The 17,868-nt window shown below is 46.5% G+C and overlaps 1 protein-coding gene and 1 long non-coding RNA gene across 3 annotated transcripts in view; one reads left to right on the plus strand and one right to left on the minus strand.

Moving 5' to 3' along the window:
* Positions 1-17,868, minus strand: part of LOC308580241 — a 62,285-nt gene that overhangs the window by 35,995 nt on the left and 8,422 nt on the right. The window lies entirely within an intron of this gene.
* ACVR1B (activin A receptor type 1B) overlaps positions 11,010-17,868 on the plus strand; it is a 41,520-nt gene continuing 34,661 nt past the window's right edge. The window contains exon 1 of one of the 2 annotated variants that reach the window (XM_081181422.1): positions 11,010-11,201. In XM_081181422.1, the coding sequence (XP_081037548.1) occupies positions 11,102-11,201 (100 nt within the window). In that variant the 5' untranslated portion in view covers positions 11,010-11,101. The remainder of the gene's footprint in view (positions 11,202-17,868) is intronic. The other variant, XM_081181423.1, reaches the window with a different exon arrangement.

Genomic DNA, 17,868 nt, shown 5'->3' on the forward strand with positions numbered 1-17,868 from the left:
TCCAAAAGTGGAGGTTAAGCTGAGCCACAAGATAGCAAACTGATAAACCTAAGGACATTTAGATGGTATGTCATGGTGTTCCTTCTCCTCCCAAGCATTTATCCCATTCTAGTTGCTAGCTTAAAAGATGCCTGCTTCTTGGGAGAAAAGCAATGACAAACCTAGACAGCATCTTAAAAAGCAGAGACATCACCTTGCCAACAAAGGTCCGTATAGTTAAAGCTATGGTTTTCCCAGTAGTGATGTATGGAAGTGAGAGCTGGACCATAAAGAAGGCTGATCGCCGAAGAATCGATGCTTTTGAATTCTGGTGCTGAGGAGACTCTTGAGAGTCCCATGGACTGCAAGAAGATCAATCCTACCCATTCTGAAGGAAATCAGCCCTCAGTGCTCACTGGAAGGACAGATCCTGAAGCTGAGGCTCCAATACTTTGGCCACCTCATGAGAAGAGAAGACTCCCTGGAAAAGACCCTGATGTTGGGAAAGATGGAGGGCACAAGGAGAAGGGGACAACAGAGGACGAGATGGTTGGACAGTGTTCTCAAAGCTACCAGCATGAGTTTAACCAAACTGCGGGAGGCAGTGGAAGCCAAGAGTGCCTGGCGTGCTCTGGTCCATGGGGTCACGAAGAGTCGGACACGACTAAACGACTAAACAACAACAACAACAAGTTGCTAGCGAAGATATTCACCCCCCCATACCCCATTGGTACAGCAGCTCTGCTGCATATTAATTTTAATCAGAAGCATGCAGATGCACATCAATAACGTGAGTGTAATAAACCTGGTGGGGCTGTGATCTAAACCACTGAGCCTCTTGGGCTTGTTGATCGGAAGGTTGTTGGTTCGAATCCCCATGGTGGGGTGAGTTCCCGTTGCTCTGCCCCAGCTCCTGCCCACCTAGCAGTTTGAAAGCACACCAGCATGAGTAGATAAATAGGCACCGCTGTGGTGGGAAGGTAAACAGTGTTTCCGTGCGCTCTGATTTCCATCAAGGTGTTCCGTTGCGCCAGAAGCAGTTTAGTTATGCTGGCCACATGACATGGAAAGCCGTCTGTGGACAAACGCCGGCTCCCTTAACCTGAAGTGAGATGAGCATTGCAACCCCATAGTCGCTTTTGACTGGACTCAAACTTCCAGGGGTCTATGTGCTGGAAAAGACCTCTTGTCTCCATATCTACTGATGCCCATACTACCAGAAGTGTGCTAAATTGTGGCTTACATCAAATCAGCAAAAGCAGTAACAGACCCTGCTGTCTAATTATAAAATGTTTTAAGTGTGCTGTGAAGTGAATTATACAAATGTGACACTAGATAGCAACAGTGAGCCATGACAAATTCAATATATTTTTCACAATGTTGTTGTTTTTTTAAAAAAGCATTTTCACAACATTTTTTAATATGTGTCTAGATTCCACCTGAGGACGCGGGTGGCACTGTGGGTTAAACCACAGAGCCTAGGACTTGCCAATCAGAAGGTCGGCGGTTCAAATCCCCGTGACGGGGTGAGCTCCCATTGCTCAGTCCCTTCTCCTGCCAAGCTAGCAGTTTGAAAGCACGTCAAAGTGCAAGTAGATAAATAGGCACCGCTCCAGCAGGAAGGTTAAACGGCATTTCCGTGCGCCGCTCTGGTTCGCCAGAAGCGTCTTAGTCATGCTGGCCACATGACCCGGAAGCTGTACGCCGGCTCCCTTGGCCAATAAAGCGAGATGAGCGCCGCAACCCCAGAGTCATCCATGACTGGACATAATGGTCAGGGGTCCCTTAACCTTTACCTAGATTCCACCTGAGTTGCCCCAGCTGCTCTGGGTGGCTTCCAACATACGTATATTAAAAACATAATAAAACATTAAACAGTTTTTTAAAAACTTTAGATGTCTTCTAAAAGTTGTATAATTATTTATCTCCTTGGCTCAGGGGTCATGTAACTTCATACCCTCCAATATTTCTATGATGAAAATAGGGACACCCTAAGAAAAAGTAGGACATTCTAGGATCAAGTCAAGAAACTGGGATGGCTTCTGTAAATCCAGTAGTAATGACTCCTGGACCCAGGTTGTTGAAGAATTTGTATATCAGTGCAAGAGTCTTGAACCTGCCTCAGTAGCATATAGGCGGGCAGTGTAGATGTTTGAAAAGAGAGCTTGCATGTTGTCAGCCATCGGTTCCCGTAAACTGTCTAGCCGCTGTGTTCTGTGCTAGCTACAGTTTCCGAACCAAGCCCAAGGGAAGCCCCACGCAGAGTGCATTGTAGCAATCCAGATTTGAGGTTACCAATGCATGGACCCTAGTGGCCAAATTATCCTGGTGCAGATTTCTGAGAATCTCAGCTTTCATTTAAAAAAAAAAATGAACCAGAAACAGCCAGTTTTCTACGCCAATGGCTGCAAAATAAACTTGGAATCACCTAAGTAACTCCTTATGAAATTATAATTATAATTTATTATTACGGTGGTACCTCGCAAGACGAATGCCTCGCAAGACAAAAAACTCGCTAGACAAAAGGGTTTTTTGAGCTGCTTCACAAGACGATTTTCCCTATGGGCTTGCTTCGCAAGACGGAAACGTCTTGCAAGTTTGTTTCCTTTTTCTTAACACCGTTAATACAGTTGCGACTTGACTTCGAGGAGCAACTCATAGAACGCAGTGTGGTAGCCTTTTTTGAGGTTTTTAAAGACTTTGGTGATTTTTGAAGCTTTTCCAAAACTTTCCCGACACGACAAAACTTGTGGAATGAATTAATTCCGTCTTGCAAGGCACCACTGTAATTTATACCCCGCCCAGCCACTCTGGGCGGCTCCCAACAAAATACAGTGGTACCTCAGGTTAGAGACACTTCAGGTTACAGGTGCTTCAGGTTACAGACTCCGCTAACCCAGAAATAGTACCTCAGGTTAAGAACTTTGCTTCAGGATGAGAACAGAAATTGTGTGGCAGCGGCGCAGCGGCAGTGGGAGGCCCCATTAGCTAAAGTGGTGCTTCAGGTTAATAACAGTTTCAGGTTAAGAATGGACCTCCAGAACGAATTAAGTTTTTAACCTGAGGTACCACTGTACTAAAATACAGTAATCCATCAAACATTAAAAGCTACGCTAAACAGAGCTGCCTTCAGATGTCTTCTAAAAATCTGGTAGTTGTTGTTCTTATTGACATCTGGTGGGAGGGTGTTCCACAGGGTGGGTGCCACTACCGAGAAGGCCCTCTGCCTGGTTCCCTGTAACTTGGCTTCTTGCAGTGATGGAACCGCCAGAAGGCCCTCGGTGCTGGACCTCAGCGTCCAGACTGGATGATGTGGGTGAAGACATTATATTATTATTATTATTATTATTATTATTATTATTATTATTATTATTATTATTATTATCACGCCCATCTGGCTGGGTTTCCCCAGCCACTCTGGGTGGCTCCCAACAGAATACTAAAAATGCAATAAAAGATCAAACATTAAAAACTTCCCTAAACCAGGGCTGCCTTCAGATGTCTTCTAAAAGTCAGATAGTTGTTTATTTCCTTGCAGTGAGGGAACCACCAGAAGGCCCTCGGAGCTGGACCCCAGTGTCTGGGCTGAATGATGCTGGAGGAGACGCTCTTTCAGGTATACTGGGCCAAAGCCATTTAGGGCTTTAAAGGTCAACACCAACACTTTGAATTGTGCTCGGAAACATACTGGGAGCCAATGTAGGACTTTCAAGACCGGTGTTATGTGGTCTCGGCGGCTGCCCCCAGTCACCAGTCTAGCTGCCGCATTCTGGATTAGTTGTAGTTTCCAGGTCACCTTCAAAGGTAGCCCCACATTGCAGTAGTCCAAGCAGGAGATAACTAGAGCATGCACCACTCTGGCAAGACAGTCTGCGGGCAGGTGGGGTCTCAGCCTGCGTACCAGATGGAGCTGGTAGACAGCTGCCCTGGCCACAGAATTGACCTGTGCCTCCATGGTCAGCTGCGAGTCCAAAATGACTCCCAGGCTGCGCCCCGGTCCTTCAGGGGCACAGTTACCCCATTCAGGACCAAGGAGCCCTCCACACCCACCCACCTCCCGTCCCCCAAAAACAGTACTTCTGTCTTGTCAGGATTCAACCTCAATCAAATCTCACTGGTGAACTGAGCAAGACCTTCCAAGCACTGAGGGACAGGGCTACAATATCTGTCCCTCTCTCTGCCCTCAACACAAGTTAGCAGGAGCAGGACAAATTATGCACAATCAAGCAAACATCGGTTATGGGCATATTGCAAAATGTTGCTTTCTGAATGCAGAAACTGGAATTGTTTCAATGGGCGGGGGGATGGCACACCTTTTTATGAAGGGCAAGGGTGGGGAACCTGCAGCTGTGGCAAAAAGTTGGCCTACAAAGGTCCCTTTCCCCATAGTAAAGGTAAAGGGACCCCTGACCATTGGTCCAGTCGTGGCTGACTCTGGGGTTGCGGCGCTCATCTCGCTTTACTGGCCAAGGGAGCCGGCATACAGCTTCCAGGTCATGTGGCCAGCATGACTAAGCCGCTTCTGGTGAACCAGAGCAGCGCACGGAAACGCCGTTTACCTTCCCGCCGGAGCGGTACCTATTTATTTACTTGCACTTTGACGTGCTTTCGAACTGCTAGGTTGGCAGGAGCAGGGAGCAAGCAACAGGAGCGCACCCTGTCACGGGAATTCGAACCACCGACCTTCTGATCGGCAAGTCCTAGGCTCTGTGGTTTAACCCACAGTGCCACCTGCGTCCCTCCCTTTCCCCATACTACAGCCAATTACCGTCACACCTGAGATCAGGTGGAGACATGGCTAGACAGGTTGCATGTGCCGCCAATCTATGCAGACAGAAGGACTGAGCTCCTTGCTTATTAGCTGGTGGGCAGGGGGTTTAATGCTGCTTAGTCTCTGTCTGTCCATCCGTCCATCTATCCATCCATCCCCCTCCCCCCGTGCACAGTCATGTGCCAATTTTGACAGGTGGGTGGGGGGAAACACACCTGTCCAACACCTGACATTATTACTCCCCCCCCCGGTAAAGGTAAAGGTACCCCTGACCATTAGGTCCAGTGGCAGACAACTCTGGGGTTGCAGCGCTCATCTCACACTATAGGTTGAGGGAGCCAGCGTTTGTCCGCAGACAGCTCCCAAGTCATGTGGCTAGCATGACTAAGCTGCTTCTGGCGAACCAGAGCAGCACACGGAAACGCCGTTTATCTTCCTGCCTGTTTATTTACTTGCACTTTGACGTGCTTTCGAACTGCTAGGTGGGCAGGAGCAGGGACCGAGCAACGGGAGCTCAACCTGACATGGGGATTCAAACGGCCGACCTTCTGATCGGCCAGCCCTAGGCTCTGTGGTTTAGACCACAGCACCACAATATACAGCTTCAAATGTACGCACATCACATTTGCAGCCACTGGAAATGCCAAAGCCATTGTTTGAAGCAGAACAGCCCATGAACTCACATGCCCTGCATCACCCAGGCGCTTATCAGCCAATTCACTTCTTCTAGAATCTAGGAGTTTCCTGCTGATAACAGAAGCAAACATAGCCAGAAGAAGAAGGGTGGGAAAGCAGATGGAGACGAAATAATAACTTAGGCCAAATTTTTTGTTGAAATGACTCCTTGGTTTGATTTTCTGATAAAAGTCCAGATGGTGCAATGACATTTCCTGGAATATGTGTTTTCCCCCCTCCCCCTGTCACTGATTCCAGTAATGTTGCAAAACATTAAGAAGTACACAAAATGGAAGTGACCTATTAGATATTCAATTCCATAAGCCAAACTTTAAAAACAGATTTGGAAAACATGTTTTTTTTCCCCTTTATAAAAAATATTTTGGAGGGGAGGAGTAAAACACAACTAAACCTGCAGTTCCTTCTGGAATAGACTTGTATCCCCCCTCTCAACCTCAACAGAGGTTTCCTACCTTGGAAAATCCAAAATATATGATCCAATTAAAGCATGTAAAGGGTTTTGGTGTGTATTAAATATTTTGGAGGGGCTGACGTATCTTCTCGCAAGACAGCTTGTTACTTTGAGAGAAGGCAGCTATCTCACACAGAAAATGAACTGAAAGGGAGCTGGTAGGCTAGGATAGAGGACTATGAAGTCTTATTAGCCTGTTTGAGGGAGCTGAAAGTGTCTGAGGAACCACATGCCCATGATGGGAAGGACCCAGAGGCAAAAGCGAATGGGGTAACAACTGTAATTTTTATTTTTATCTCTGCTAGATTCTACACACAATTGCACATCTGTCTCTCTGCTCCATGCAGGCAAGTGAGAGCGTAGCATCACCAGACTTCAAGGACACTCAGGGTGCAAAATAGGGCCAGTGAGGGGGGGTGGCCTGGGGAAACTTCCAAGGGCCAGGCAGAGTCCTGGAGGGCCACATTCAGCCCACTGGGCTGAGGTTCCTCACCACAGCAGGATGGATGTATGGGAGTCTCCCCACTTAACGCATGCTTGACTAGTGCACAACCGCACAGTGCCGAGAAAGGATTAAATCAATCTATTTAAATGGCCAAAAGGCGCAAAACAGCAAAAAAAACCAGCCTGAAAAGAGCAGGAATAGTGCAAAAATGGCGTAGAAAGAGCAGTAAAATGCCAGGAGCCTTTGCAACTGCAATCCCATCAGCCTTTGCACCGAATGTTGATGCCTGAAGAGAATTGGAGTTTGCAAAAGGAGGTTTGGAGGGAGCGACTGTGGTGGAATTTTGTGGATTTGGGGCGGAGTTTTTGGTATTCCCACTATAGGTATATGTGCAGTACTTGGGAACGTAACCCCCAAGTAAGCAAGGAGACACCTATAGTTCCATAGGCTTGCAAGGAGAAGGGCCTGCATGAATGGAACGTAAAGCAAAGAAGGTATACATTATGTTTCCCTAAACCCTGTTGATACCAGAGTCCTGTGCAGGGGCAACGATGCCTCCCATCAATGGTATTCTTCTCCTTGCGCCTGCTGCATGTACAACTGTCCTCCATCACTCCGGCTGTCTCAACATTTCATACCTCCCCCTCCATAAAATGTCCTAGTGGTCTGCATCAAACAGCTAACATAGCATCTTCAGTGTGGTCATAATCAGCCTCCCGCTAGACAAACAAGCAAAGCAACCCCACAGCAATCATTTGATGCTTAGGATGCAAGCTCCTCGGGGCAAGGACCAGTAGCTTTGCTTATCTTAACTCAGGGGTAGGCAACCTAAGGCCCGAAGGCTGGATGCAGCCCAATCACCTTCTCAATCTGGCCCGCGGACAGTCCAGGAATCAGCGTGTTTTTACATGAGTAGAATGTGTCCTTTTATTTAAAATACATCTCTGGGTTATTTGTGGGGCATAGGAATTCATTCGTTATTTTTCCCTAAAATATAGTCCGGTCCCTCACATGGTCTGACGGACGGCAGACCAGCCCACTTCTGAAAAAGGTTGCTGACACCTGTCTTAACTCATAAAGGACCATTACACTGGTGCTGGAACAGAATTAACAATAAAAATAATAATCAGACAGAGCTAGGGCTAAGTTACTCTGGGATAACACCCAATGGGAAGGCTTACAGCTGGGCTGACTAAGCTGTGGCCCTGGGGCCGTCTTTACCCGGGGGTGCAAGGGTGCGGGGCACCCGGGCGCCGAATTCTTGGGGGCGCCAGGTGCCCACCACTGAAGCCACCTAAGCTCTTAACTATCTACCTGTTATGAAATAATAAATAATTTTGATCAAGCTAGAAAAACAAAATACATATATACCTAGGTATTACTAAAATGTATACCTACTGTTCCACTAAACGACTTTCGACTTTGTGCGCTCATTTACCAAAGCCGCGCCACACCGCCGGCGGTGCTTGTCACTCACAATGGCGGCACTTGTTATTCTCAACTGTGCTGTGCACGTGAAATTAACTCTTGCATCAAAATATTATGTTGCATGGTGTCTGACATAAGCATAAGTAAAGGTAAAGGGACCCCTGACCATTAGGTCCAGTTCTGGCTGACTCTGGGGTTGCGGCGCTCATCTTGCTTTATTGGCTGAGGGAGCCGGCATACAGCTTCCGGGTCATGTGGCCAGCATGACTAAGTCGCTTCTGGTGAACCAGAGCAGTGCACGGAAACGCCATTTACCTTCCCGCCGGAGTGGTACCTATTGATCTACTTGCACTTTGACGTGCTTTCGAACTGCTAGGTTGGCAGAAGCAGGGACCAAGCAATGGGAGCTCACCCCGTCGCAGGTATTCGAACCGCTGACCTTCTGATTGGCAAGTCCTAGGTTCTGTGGTTTAACCCACAGTGCCACCCGTGTCCCTTTGACGTAAGCATAATGAAAGTTAATTTGGGGGCTAAACTAAATTTGGGGGCACTGGGTGGATCTTTACATCCCAGCGGCGCATATGCTAAAGACCCCACCGTGCGGCCCTCCAGGCTTCATCTCTCATGAGTCCCAGCCAGTGTGCTGAATGTGATACAGCATCACCGCAGGGCCACAGGTTCCCCTACGCTGGGTAACAGGGAAACTCTGGTATTGCCCATACAGCTTCTTTAGGGAAGCCTATGTCCCCCCTTGTGGACCACTCATTTAGCTTATCTCCTCTTTGCCTATATGCTGAGCCAGCAAAGCACTGTGGCTACGGACAAATGTTTTTCTGTGACAACAGCGGAGGGACAGGGAACAAATTCGTTTCGATGAAGTATTGCCAACTTCTCTCTGAAACGCTTCCTCCTCCGTTCATTCCAGGGAGATTTCTCATTTTCCAGCGATCCCTTATTTGCACTCTTTGTGCATCTCTTGGCAAGGCTGCTGCAGCTGGACACAATCTCTGCTCCTTAAGCTCCGGAGAGGCCTGGTGTAACTCTGTGTACGAACACAGGCAGACGAGGAATTCCGCAAGTGAATCATGAGCTGAGCCTTCAGAGAGAATTTAAGATGGGGATTTTCTTTTAAGTCTGGAATGCAACTGCTCCAATAGTACACACGGTCCCCAAGGGACCAGTAGCACAGTGTGTGCGTGTACTGTAGCTAGAAAAGGGAGGAATGGCGCTTTGACTTTCTGTTGCAACCAGACACATTTTAATTTGAATCCTATACTACCAGCAGGGATGCGGGTGGTGCTGTGGGTTAAACCACAGAGCCTAGGACTTGCCGATCAGAAGGTCGGCGGTTCGAATCCCCGCGATGGAGTGAGCTCCCGTTGCTCTGTCCCTGCTCCTGCCAACCTAGCAGTTCAAAAGCACACCAGTGAGAGTAGATAAATAGGTACCGCTCCAGCGGGAAGGCAAATGGCATTTCCGTGTGCTGCTCTGGTTCGCCAGAAGTGGCTTAGTCACACTGGCCACATGACCTGGAAGCTGTACACCCTTGGTCAGTAAAGCGAGATGAGCACCGCAACCCCAGAGTTGGCCACGACTGGACTTAACGGTCAGGGGTACCTTTACCTTTACCTTTATACAACCAGCATGGTAGTGTCCGACTCTTTGTGACCCCCTGAACCAGAGCACGCCAGCCACTCCTGTCTTCCACTGCCTCCCGCAGTTTGGGCAAACTCATGCTGGTAGCTTTGAGATCACTGTCTAACCATCTTGTCCTCTGTCGTCCCCTTCTCCTTGTGCCCTCCATCTTTCCCAACATCAGGGTCTTTTCCAGGGAGTCTTCTCTTCTCATGAGGTGGCCAAAGTATTGGAGTGCAGCCTCAGGATCTGTCCTTCCAGTGAGCACTCAGGGCTGATTTCCTTAAGAATGGATAGGTTTGATCTTCTTGCAGTCCATGGGACTCTCAAGAGTCTCCTCCAGCACCATAATTCAAAAGCATCAATTCTTCAACAATCAGCCTTCTTTATGGTCCAGCTCTCACTTCCATACATCACTACTGGGGAAACCATAGCTTTAACTATACGGACCTTTGTTGGCAAGGTGATGTCTCTGCTTTTTAAGATGCTGTCTAGGTTTGTCATTGCTTTTCTCCCAAGAAGCAGGCATCTTTTAATTTCGTGACTGCTGTCACCATCTGCGGTGATCATGGAGCCCAAGAAAGTAAAATCTCTCACTGCCTCCATTTCTTCCCCTTCTATTTGCCAGAAGGTGATGGGACCAGTGGACATGATCTTCGTTTTTTTGATGTTGAGCTTCAAATGTAACAATTACTTGATTCAAATGTATTTGAATGTGTGCTTTTATGTTACCCTCTTGAAGAAGTGTTTCCTTGTACTAGAAAAATCTAGCTAGAGAAATGTGCTTTTTTATATATACCAGGCTTTCTCTCAACCCAGGTCAAAGCTGATGGGCATTGTCATTCCAATAGTGTGTGCAAGCAGCAAGAATGTTATTGGCCCAAAAATGGAAGCAAGAAGAACTACCGACGAAAGAATGGAGGACGAAACTAATGGACTATGCAGAATTGGACAAACTAACAGGAAGGATTCGAAACTGGCAGGACCAGAAATTCACAGAAGACTGGAGTAAATTTACAGACTATCTGAAAAGTATTTGTGATGATCAGACTACGTTTGTAGGTTTGCAAGAAGTTTTGTAAGCAGTATTATTGGAATTATTGCAAAAATGGATAAGGGGGAGTACGGTTAGTTCAAATAGTTAAAGGCAATATGAATTTAAGAAATGCATAAGAAGGGGTCAAAACGGTGGATCATCAGAGGTGCTGATGGAAGTCCAAAAAAATGATTATATAAGTGATGAAGTTTTGTGGTATGTATTATCATTTATATGTCAAAATTAATAAAAACAAATAGTGTGCGCGTACCGCAAAATCATGCGATCGATTATGCGGGGTGGGGCTTACCTGGCCGCCCCCCCCCCCAATATTTTATTCAAGCTCCTGCCCACAAACACCCTCGCTCCCCTTTGTCTCCCTCCGCCTTTCCCTCCCCGACTCCCCTCTCCTTTAACAAAGGGCCGCTTCCCCTTTAAGCCCCTCGCCGCCTCTCTCGCCCTATCTCCGCGCATTCTCTCTCGCGCATGCGCACACCCCGCCCTCCCCTAGCTGCTGAGGCGCCACCGCTGCCGCTCTGGTGTCTGCCTCGTCTCGCGCCGCCGCCGCCGCCTCTCGCGCCTCTCTCGCCCCGCGCGAGCTGAGGGCGAAAGCGAGGCTGTCGCCGGTTGCGCCTCAGCTCCTGTCGCGAGGCCGTCGCCATGGCGGGCGGTCCGGCTCGCCGCCCGCGGCCCGTGGGGCCCAAGACGCTACTGGTGCTGCTCGTCCTACTGGTTCTCGGGGGCCACCGCGGGGCCCAAGGTAAGAGGGGAGGAGGAGGAAGAGGAAGAAGAAGAAGTAAGGGACCTCATCCAACATGGCGGCGGCGGCTTCAGCTCGGGGTGGGGCGTGTAAATATTGGGGCGAGGGGCGAAAGAGGGGAGAGCGGAGGCGTCGCGGGGTTGGGGAGGAAGGGTCTCTTGGGTGGAGAGGCGGGGTCCCCATCCCTGAGGGGTGGGATCTGTCTGTGTGTGAGAGAGAAATCCACTCAAGCTGTCAGATTATAGGGAGGGGGGTCTGCAGGACCCTCCAAAGAAACCCTGCCTTTGATCCTTCGCTCCCAGCAGCCGTGGGACGCGAGGGTTGGGGGGCTGCTTGCTGAGGAGCTGCCGTGCCTTAGCAGAGCTGGGGGGGGGTTGGGTTGGGGTTTGGGTTGCGAGGTGCAGGCTGGGGGGTGGGATGTGTGCTGGGATGGGGTGGGAGGTCTGAAAAAATGAAAATAATTATAAAATAAAAATAATTGTGATGCATCTAGGGCAGGGCTGTGCGACTTCCAAGAGGCTGCGATCTACAACCACCGTAAAAACACTAGCAGAGATCTACCCAGCCCTGATCTAGGGGAACGGGGGGGGGGGGGGCTGGCATCGAAATCAAGAGAGACAATGGAGGAGCACCTGATTTCCTCCAGGGGTGGATGGAGGGTTGTGTTTCTTTTTAGGGGCCTTGCAGATCTGTGATGCCTTTCTCGTGTGTGTGTGTGTGTGTGTGTGTGTATTGGGGGAGTGTAATGGAGGTCACATGAACCCAATCCCTGTTAAGGCTCCTTGCTTCTGCCAACCTCTGCAGATCAGACTTGGCGAGGAATGATTTTTAAAAGCATGTTTTTAATCAATAGGCTGGCGTGATGGTTGTTAATTGTGTCAACAAGTATGTAGAACTCCAGAATTTTAACATTAAAAAAAAGGAGGCATGGTATGAGACTTAAAGCCCACTATCGGCTCACAGTGGAGTTCCAGTTCACCCCAAATAGCCTGCCTCTGAGAATGTTTTGGTTTCACCATGAAGTGTCCTCAGGCCTGATGACTCGAGAGTCCCCCTTGCTGTCTTAACAAAGACATCATCACATAAGGATCCAGTCAAAAACCAGTTCCTTATTTGCAGACCTGTTTGTCAATGTATTGCAAAGGGAGGTGTGGGGCATCAGCCTTGAGAAGGTCTTGTTTCTTAACAAAGCTTTTGATCAGGTAGGGCTAAGCATTGTATGCCACTAGACAACCCAGTTTTGTTCAAGAATAATGGTTGGTCAGCACTTGACCCTGAAAAGCCAACTCCCCTTTGAAATGTTGGAATGCGGTGTGAGTGATTTTTGCCACATGGCTAACTAGGTAAAGGTGAAGTGGCCACATGTAGAACCAATCAGCTTGTGATAAGTTGGCCAGTTCTCAATCATTTCTTGTTATGGATCTCTTTGATGACCTGGATATCCCAGGTCATGAACTGAGGATACCTGAGGCAGCCACCTAGCTGAAACCAACCAGGTCTGGGTCAGATGGGAGAGCTTCTGGTAGCCGTGTGTGTGCTGCTGTCTTGGATTCTGATGGGGAAAAACAGGATATAAATGTACTAAATAAATCATCAAGCTACTCAGTCAGTTTACTATATGGCAAAGTCAGCTTAGATATCATTGCCCTTCCCTTTGGGCTCTTCCAGAAAGTCTTCTGGGTACAAGAATTTGTAGTGAATAAGGAACACATGTATCCAGATGGTTTCTTCTGCCAGATAGTTGCTGTGGCGAGATATCTCAGTTTCTTGGAAGAGGGAGGACAGAGTCTGGCAATGCCTCATTCAGCTAATTGGAAATTTTGAATTTGAAGAACACTGGTAGCAAGATTATTCCCCAGGACATTTGCAGAGCTGGGCTTATTCTGGTACAAAGATATAAAATGGGTGCTTCAAAGGAGGATGTAAAAAAGATCAACATATAGGGATAGGTGGCAGCATGTTATCTCTGAAGTATAAGTTTGCAGAGGGATAAATACAATCTTACCACGTTCCTGAATGATGGTGTCCAAGGCTGTGTGGCTTAATCTCTTTTTTTAAAGGGGTGTATTGCCATGGTTTCTGAAGGTTGTTGTTTGCCATTGGAAAGAACACAGCTTTAAAGGGGTTCTGCTATCAGGTGTTTCCATCAGTTTTATCTAAAGCCCTGCTCCCTTTTCTGATTAATTAACATTTGCTTTTTAGCATTGAACTCTGTGAACTCGCTTTCCCTTAAATTAAAGTTTTTTTAAAAGGATATGCTACTAGGTTCACATTACAGCCCAGTGTAGAGGAGAGCCGCAATTCTAAAACAATTCCATTATTAGAACTTAACAAATGGGCAAATTTTTGCTAACAAATAAGCTGCTAACAATTAAAAAAAATAGAAAATCCGAAAATGTCTGAACCAGACAGTAAGAACAGTAGAAAATGGCAGCATCAAAAATAACAACAGGAGATAAAAATCAATCAGTCAGTCAGTCAATAGCATGCTTAATTTCACCCTAATGCTGCAGTCCTATGCACAGCTAAGCAGATAGTAGCTCCACTGAACTCTTCACACCAGTATGCCAGTCCTAAGTAAACATGCCTAGGATTGGGCTACAAATCTCATTTGCTTCTTTCCAATAATTTTATTTAGCTAAGTTTTGTGTGTTGAGAAAAACTTAAAAATTATGAGAACATATACAGTATGGGTGCTTGGATGTTCTGACTACTGTACATGATACAGGAACTAACAAATGAGAATCCAATGAAAATGACAGTAATAATATTGCTTCATAGCATTGTTGTGATATTTTGTTCTTTTTAATCCTCCATCTCTTAGTTTAGTTCTCAATTCATTTGTTCCAGCTTTCAGTTGTTCAAACCAATTTTTAAAAATATCCAGATTGCCAGCATAAGGTGAAATTGGATTTCAGAAGAGCTAGTGGGTGCTTATCTAACTGTTAAATGTGAAATTATTAGGGAGCAGATTAACTTTGTATGTGAAGCCTACTGAAGACTGAGCCTCTCCATTCATGTCACACTTCACTCTGCTCTGAAAAGTTCTTATTGGTTTCCTTCAAACTCATGCCTGTTGAAAAAATAAATAGGAATGGGGAAATTGACTTCCATAGTCTTTGATGCTTTGTTTTGGTTGACAGCAATTGTTTTCAGCAAATGCTGCAATGTACGGTTTTACTAATAGGATTCCTCAGTGAGGTGTGTATGCAGCATGGTTTTATGGGCAAGGACAAATGTGCAAATAAAAACTGATGTTTGTGAAAAGGTGTGTGCAAGGAACCAATTTTGCCAAGTTGCAAGAGAAAGGGGTGGGTGGGTGAAAGCCAATTTTAAAAGGATAATAGTAAACAGCATGAACTGCTTGAAGCTTAACTGTGGTAATTGGTGTCTCTTTAAGTAAGCATAACATGCTTTCTGTGCTCTGCTAATAAGGTTCATTTTCAGTAGCTTTCACTTGTTCTCTATATGTATTTTTACATAAGAATAAAACAGCCTCCTAATTACTTTGTATGAAAACATAATTCAGCTTGCTGTTTCCGTAGCTTCTGAGCATACCACTTAATTGGAAATTGGGTGCACTGTCCAAAAAAACCGTCCTTGAACTTCTTTTCACACATCTTGGCCAGAAGCCTGAGATTTTCCTCCCACTTTTGGCCATCTGGTTTGATATCCCAATCTGCATGCTGCTGTGGAAACTGCACTTGTAAATGGCCTCAAGTAAAACTTTAGCCCTATGGTCAAACAAGCAGTTTAAAGGGTGTCCACGAGTAAGATTATTTCCTCTTACAATATTATCCAGAGTGCTTCTCTGCAGCTGCATTCCCGAAGTGCAGACCATAAGGAGATAATTTCTCTTAAGGCGAGCTTTCACTTAATAGTGAGGGCATAACATAAACAAATTAAAGTGGAGAGTTAGCAGCTCAAGGCCCCTCTGCTAAGCCTTTAAAGCAATATTGTATATATAATATAAGTATTTGAATCAAAGCCCCAAAACCAATCTTAGTTGCTGTACGTTTTCTTACCGAATTGACCATTTATGAATAAACCCAGAGTACTATGGAGCCAGTGTGGATTTGGTCAATATTCAAATTAAAATGAGGTTTTTAAAAGATGCTTAATTCTTTAAGAAAGAATAGTTCATAAATCACTCTGTGTGTGTTAGTGCATACCTATAGTGTTATTTTAAACACAGTACAGTGGTGCCTCGCAAGACGAAATTAATTCGTTCCGCAAGTTTTTTCTTCTTGCGAGTTTTTCGTCTTGCGAAGCACGGTTTCCCATAGGAATGCATTGAAAATCAATCAATGTGTTCCTATGGAGACCGTCCGGGGACAGAGGGGAAGCGCCGCACGCCTTCCCCTCTGTCCCCGAACCTGTTTTAAAGCAAGGGAAGGGGCAGCGGGGAGAATCACTTCTCCCCGTTGCCGCCCCTTGGTTCAAAAGGGGTCCGGGGAGAGAGGGGAAGGCGCGCGCGCCTTCCCCTCTGTCCCCGGAGATTGCGGGGCTGGCAACGGGGAGAAGCGATCTTCTCCCCCCGCCCCTTGCTTCAAAAGAGGTCCGGGGACAGCGGTGAAGACGCGCTGCGCTTCCCCGCTATCCCCGGAGCTTGCGAGGCAAGCTTCGTTTTGCGAAGCAAGCCCATAGGGAAATGCGTCTTGCAAAGCGGCTAAGAAAACGAAAAACTCCTTCCTCTAGCGAGTTTTTCGTCTTCCGAGGCATTCGTCTTGCGGGGTGTGAAATAACTTGCCTGTTCATAAGCTACTGTCTTACCCAATGCCAATTTCTGCTGCATTCATTGGATAGAATTTTCTTCCCAATCCCTTTTATCTTTTACTCCATACAGATATTTGATGTTGAATATGTTTGTCTAGGAAATATTGCACTTAATGATTCCAATAATAACCACTTCTAAAAAACAAATCTGTTTGGGGTAGCTTAACATTATCTTGTGTGTACACATTTTAAAATTGTGTCATTTAGCAGGACTTAGGAAGCAACAGCAAGAGATGCTGCAGATTTGTTGTTAGTTGAGATAAAACATTGGGGCCAACCTACATGTTGCATCATTTTCCTCTGCAACTGTAAGCAACAGAAAGATGGGTGGGAAAGAAAGGTTTAAGCCTTTCCACTCTTAAAAGACTGTTCTCCACTTGCTACTTCCTTCTCCCAACTAATCTTAAAATATGTGTCTGTTTCTCTGCGTAGTTTGACTCCTACAAGCCTCAAAGCAAAGAGTCCTAATTCTTTGGCTATCAGATGGCACTCTGGTGCAATAAAAAATAGGCCACACATAAACAAGCGTTCTTGGTCTGGGATACTGAACGAGGAGTGGATTCTTAGCTTCTTGGAATATTTGACCTTAGTTGATTGATGTGACATACCAATCTTAGAGGATCTATTCCGCCAGAGGGACAGGACACACTAAGCATTGCAGTTATTGTAAATTCTTGCAGGTTCTACCCTAAATTCCTCTTTTTGTGATTGCTGCCAAGCCATCAGGAAATATTGCATTAGATCAGGTGTGTTAGTTGCCAGTGAGTTCACGGACCCAGTTTGGAGTGTTGTTTGCCTACCAGACCCCTCTCACATTGAGACCTGCTTTTGAGGCCGTGCTTGTAGGCCCACCTCTTGAGAGTAATCAAGTTGGCAAGCATGCGGGAGAAGGCTTTCTTGGTGGCCCTGCATTTGTGGAACTCTGTTCCAACCTGAAGATCAGATAAGCCCCATTCCTAGCAGTTTTAAAGCAGACTTTGAAAACATGCAGAAATTCGTGGCGCTGATTTATTCTGATGATACTGTATTTATGGTCTTACTGGACTGTTTCTGTTTCATTGTGCTGGCCGCTTTATTATTATTGGTTGCATTAAAGTTTTAAATTCTGTTTTTATGTTTATATATGTATGTTTGTGCGTTGTGAGGAAAAGTTATCTTACCTCTTCACTCCTAGCTGTCCTGCCAACAAAAAGAAAGGAGCCACTGCTTCCTTAATTTGAAGAGAAACAGAACTGTAGCATATTTTTTGGACATGGAAAGCGTGTGCAGATCAGTGTTAGAAACTCTCATAAGCTAGGTGCCAAATGGCTCCTTAAACCAGGGGTACAGTTGCCAAAACTGAATGCCTAGATGCCATTTTGGGGCCAGGCGGCTCAAAAGTTTTATTTTTCAATAAAACTTTTTGGTTCCTGAAATTCATTCTGATTGTGCAAATAAAATATAATAGATAAAATTCTACAGGGTGTGTTGCTAGTGTAAAAATAGTCAAGACCCAAGAATCCCTAGGTATGCACCTCCAGATGGTGGAGATGTCAGACACCATCATGGCACCCAGGCATCTTCACTTGGTTGCAAGTTACCAATAAAGGTAAAGGGACCCCTGACCATTAGGTCCAGTCGTGACTGACTCTGGGGTTGCGGCGCTCATCTCACGTTACAGGCCAAGGGAGCCGGCGTACAGCTTCGGGTCTTGCGGCCAGCATGACTAAGCCGCTTCTGGCGAACCAGAGCAGTGCACAGAAACGCCGTTTACGTTCCCGCCAGAGCGGTACCTATTTATCTACTTGCACTTTGACGTGCTTTCAAACTGCTAGGTTGGCAGGAGCAGGGACTGAGCAACGGGAGCTCACCCCGTCATGGGGATTCGAACTGCCGACCTTCTGATTGGCAA

The sequence above is a fragment of the Podarcis bocagei genome (genome assembly GCF_964188305.1).
Source record: "Podarcis bocagei genome assembly, chromosome: 2".
NCBI classification, from domain to species: Eukaryota; Metazoa; Chordata; class Lepidosauria; order Squamata; family Lacertidae; genus Podarcis; species Podarcis bocagei.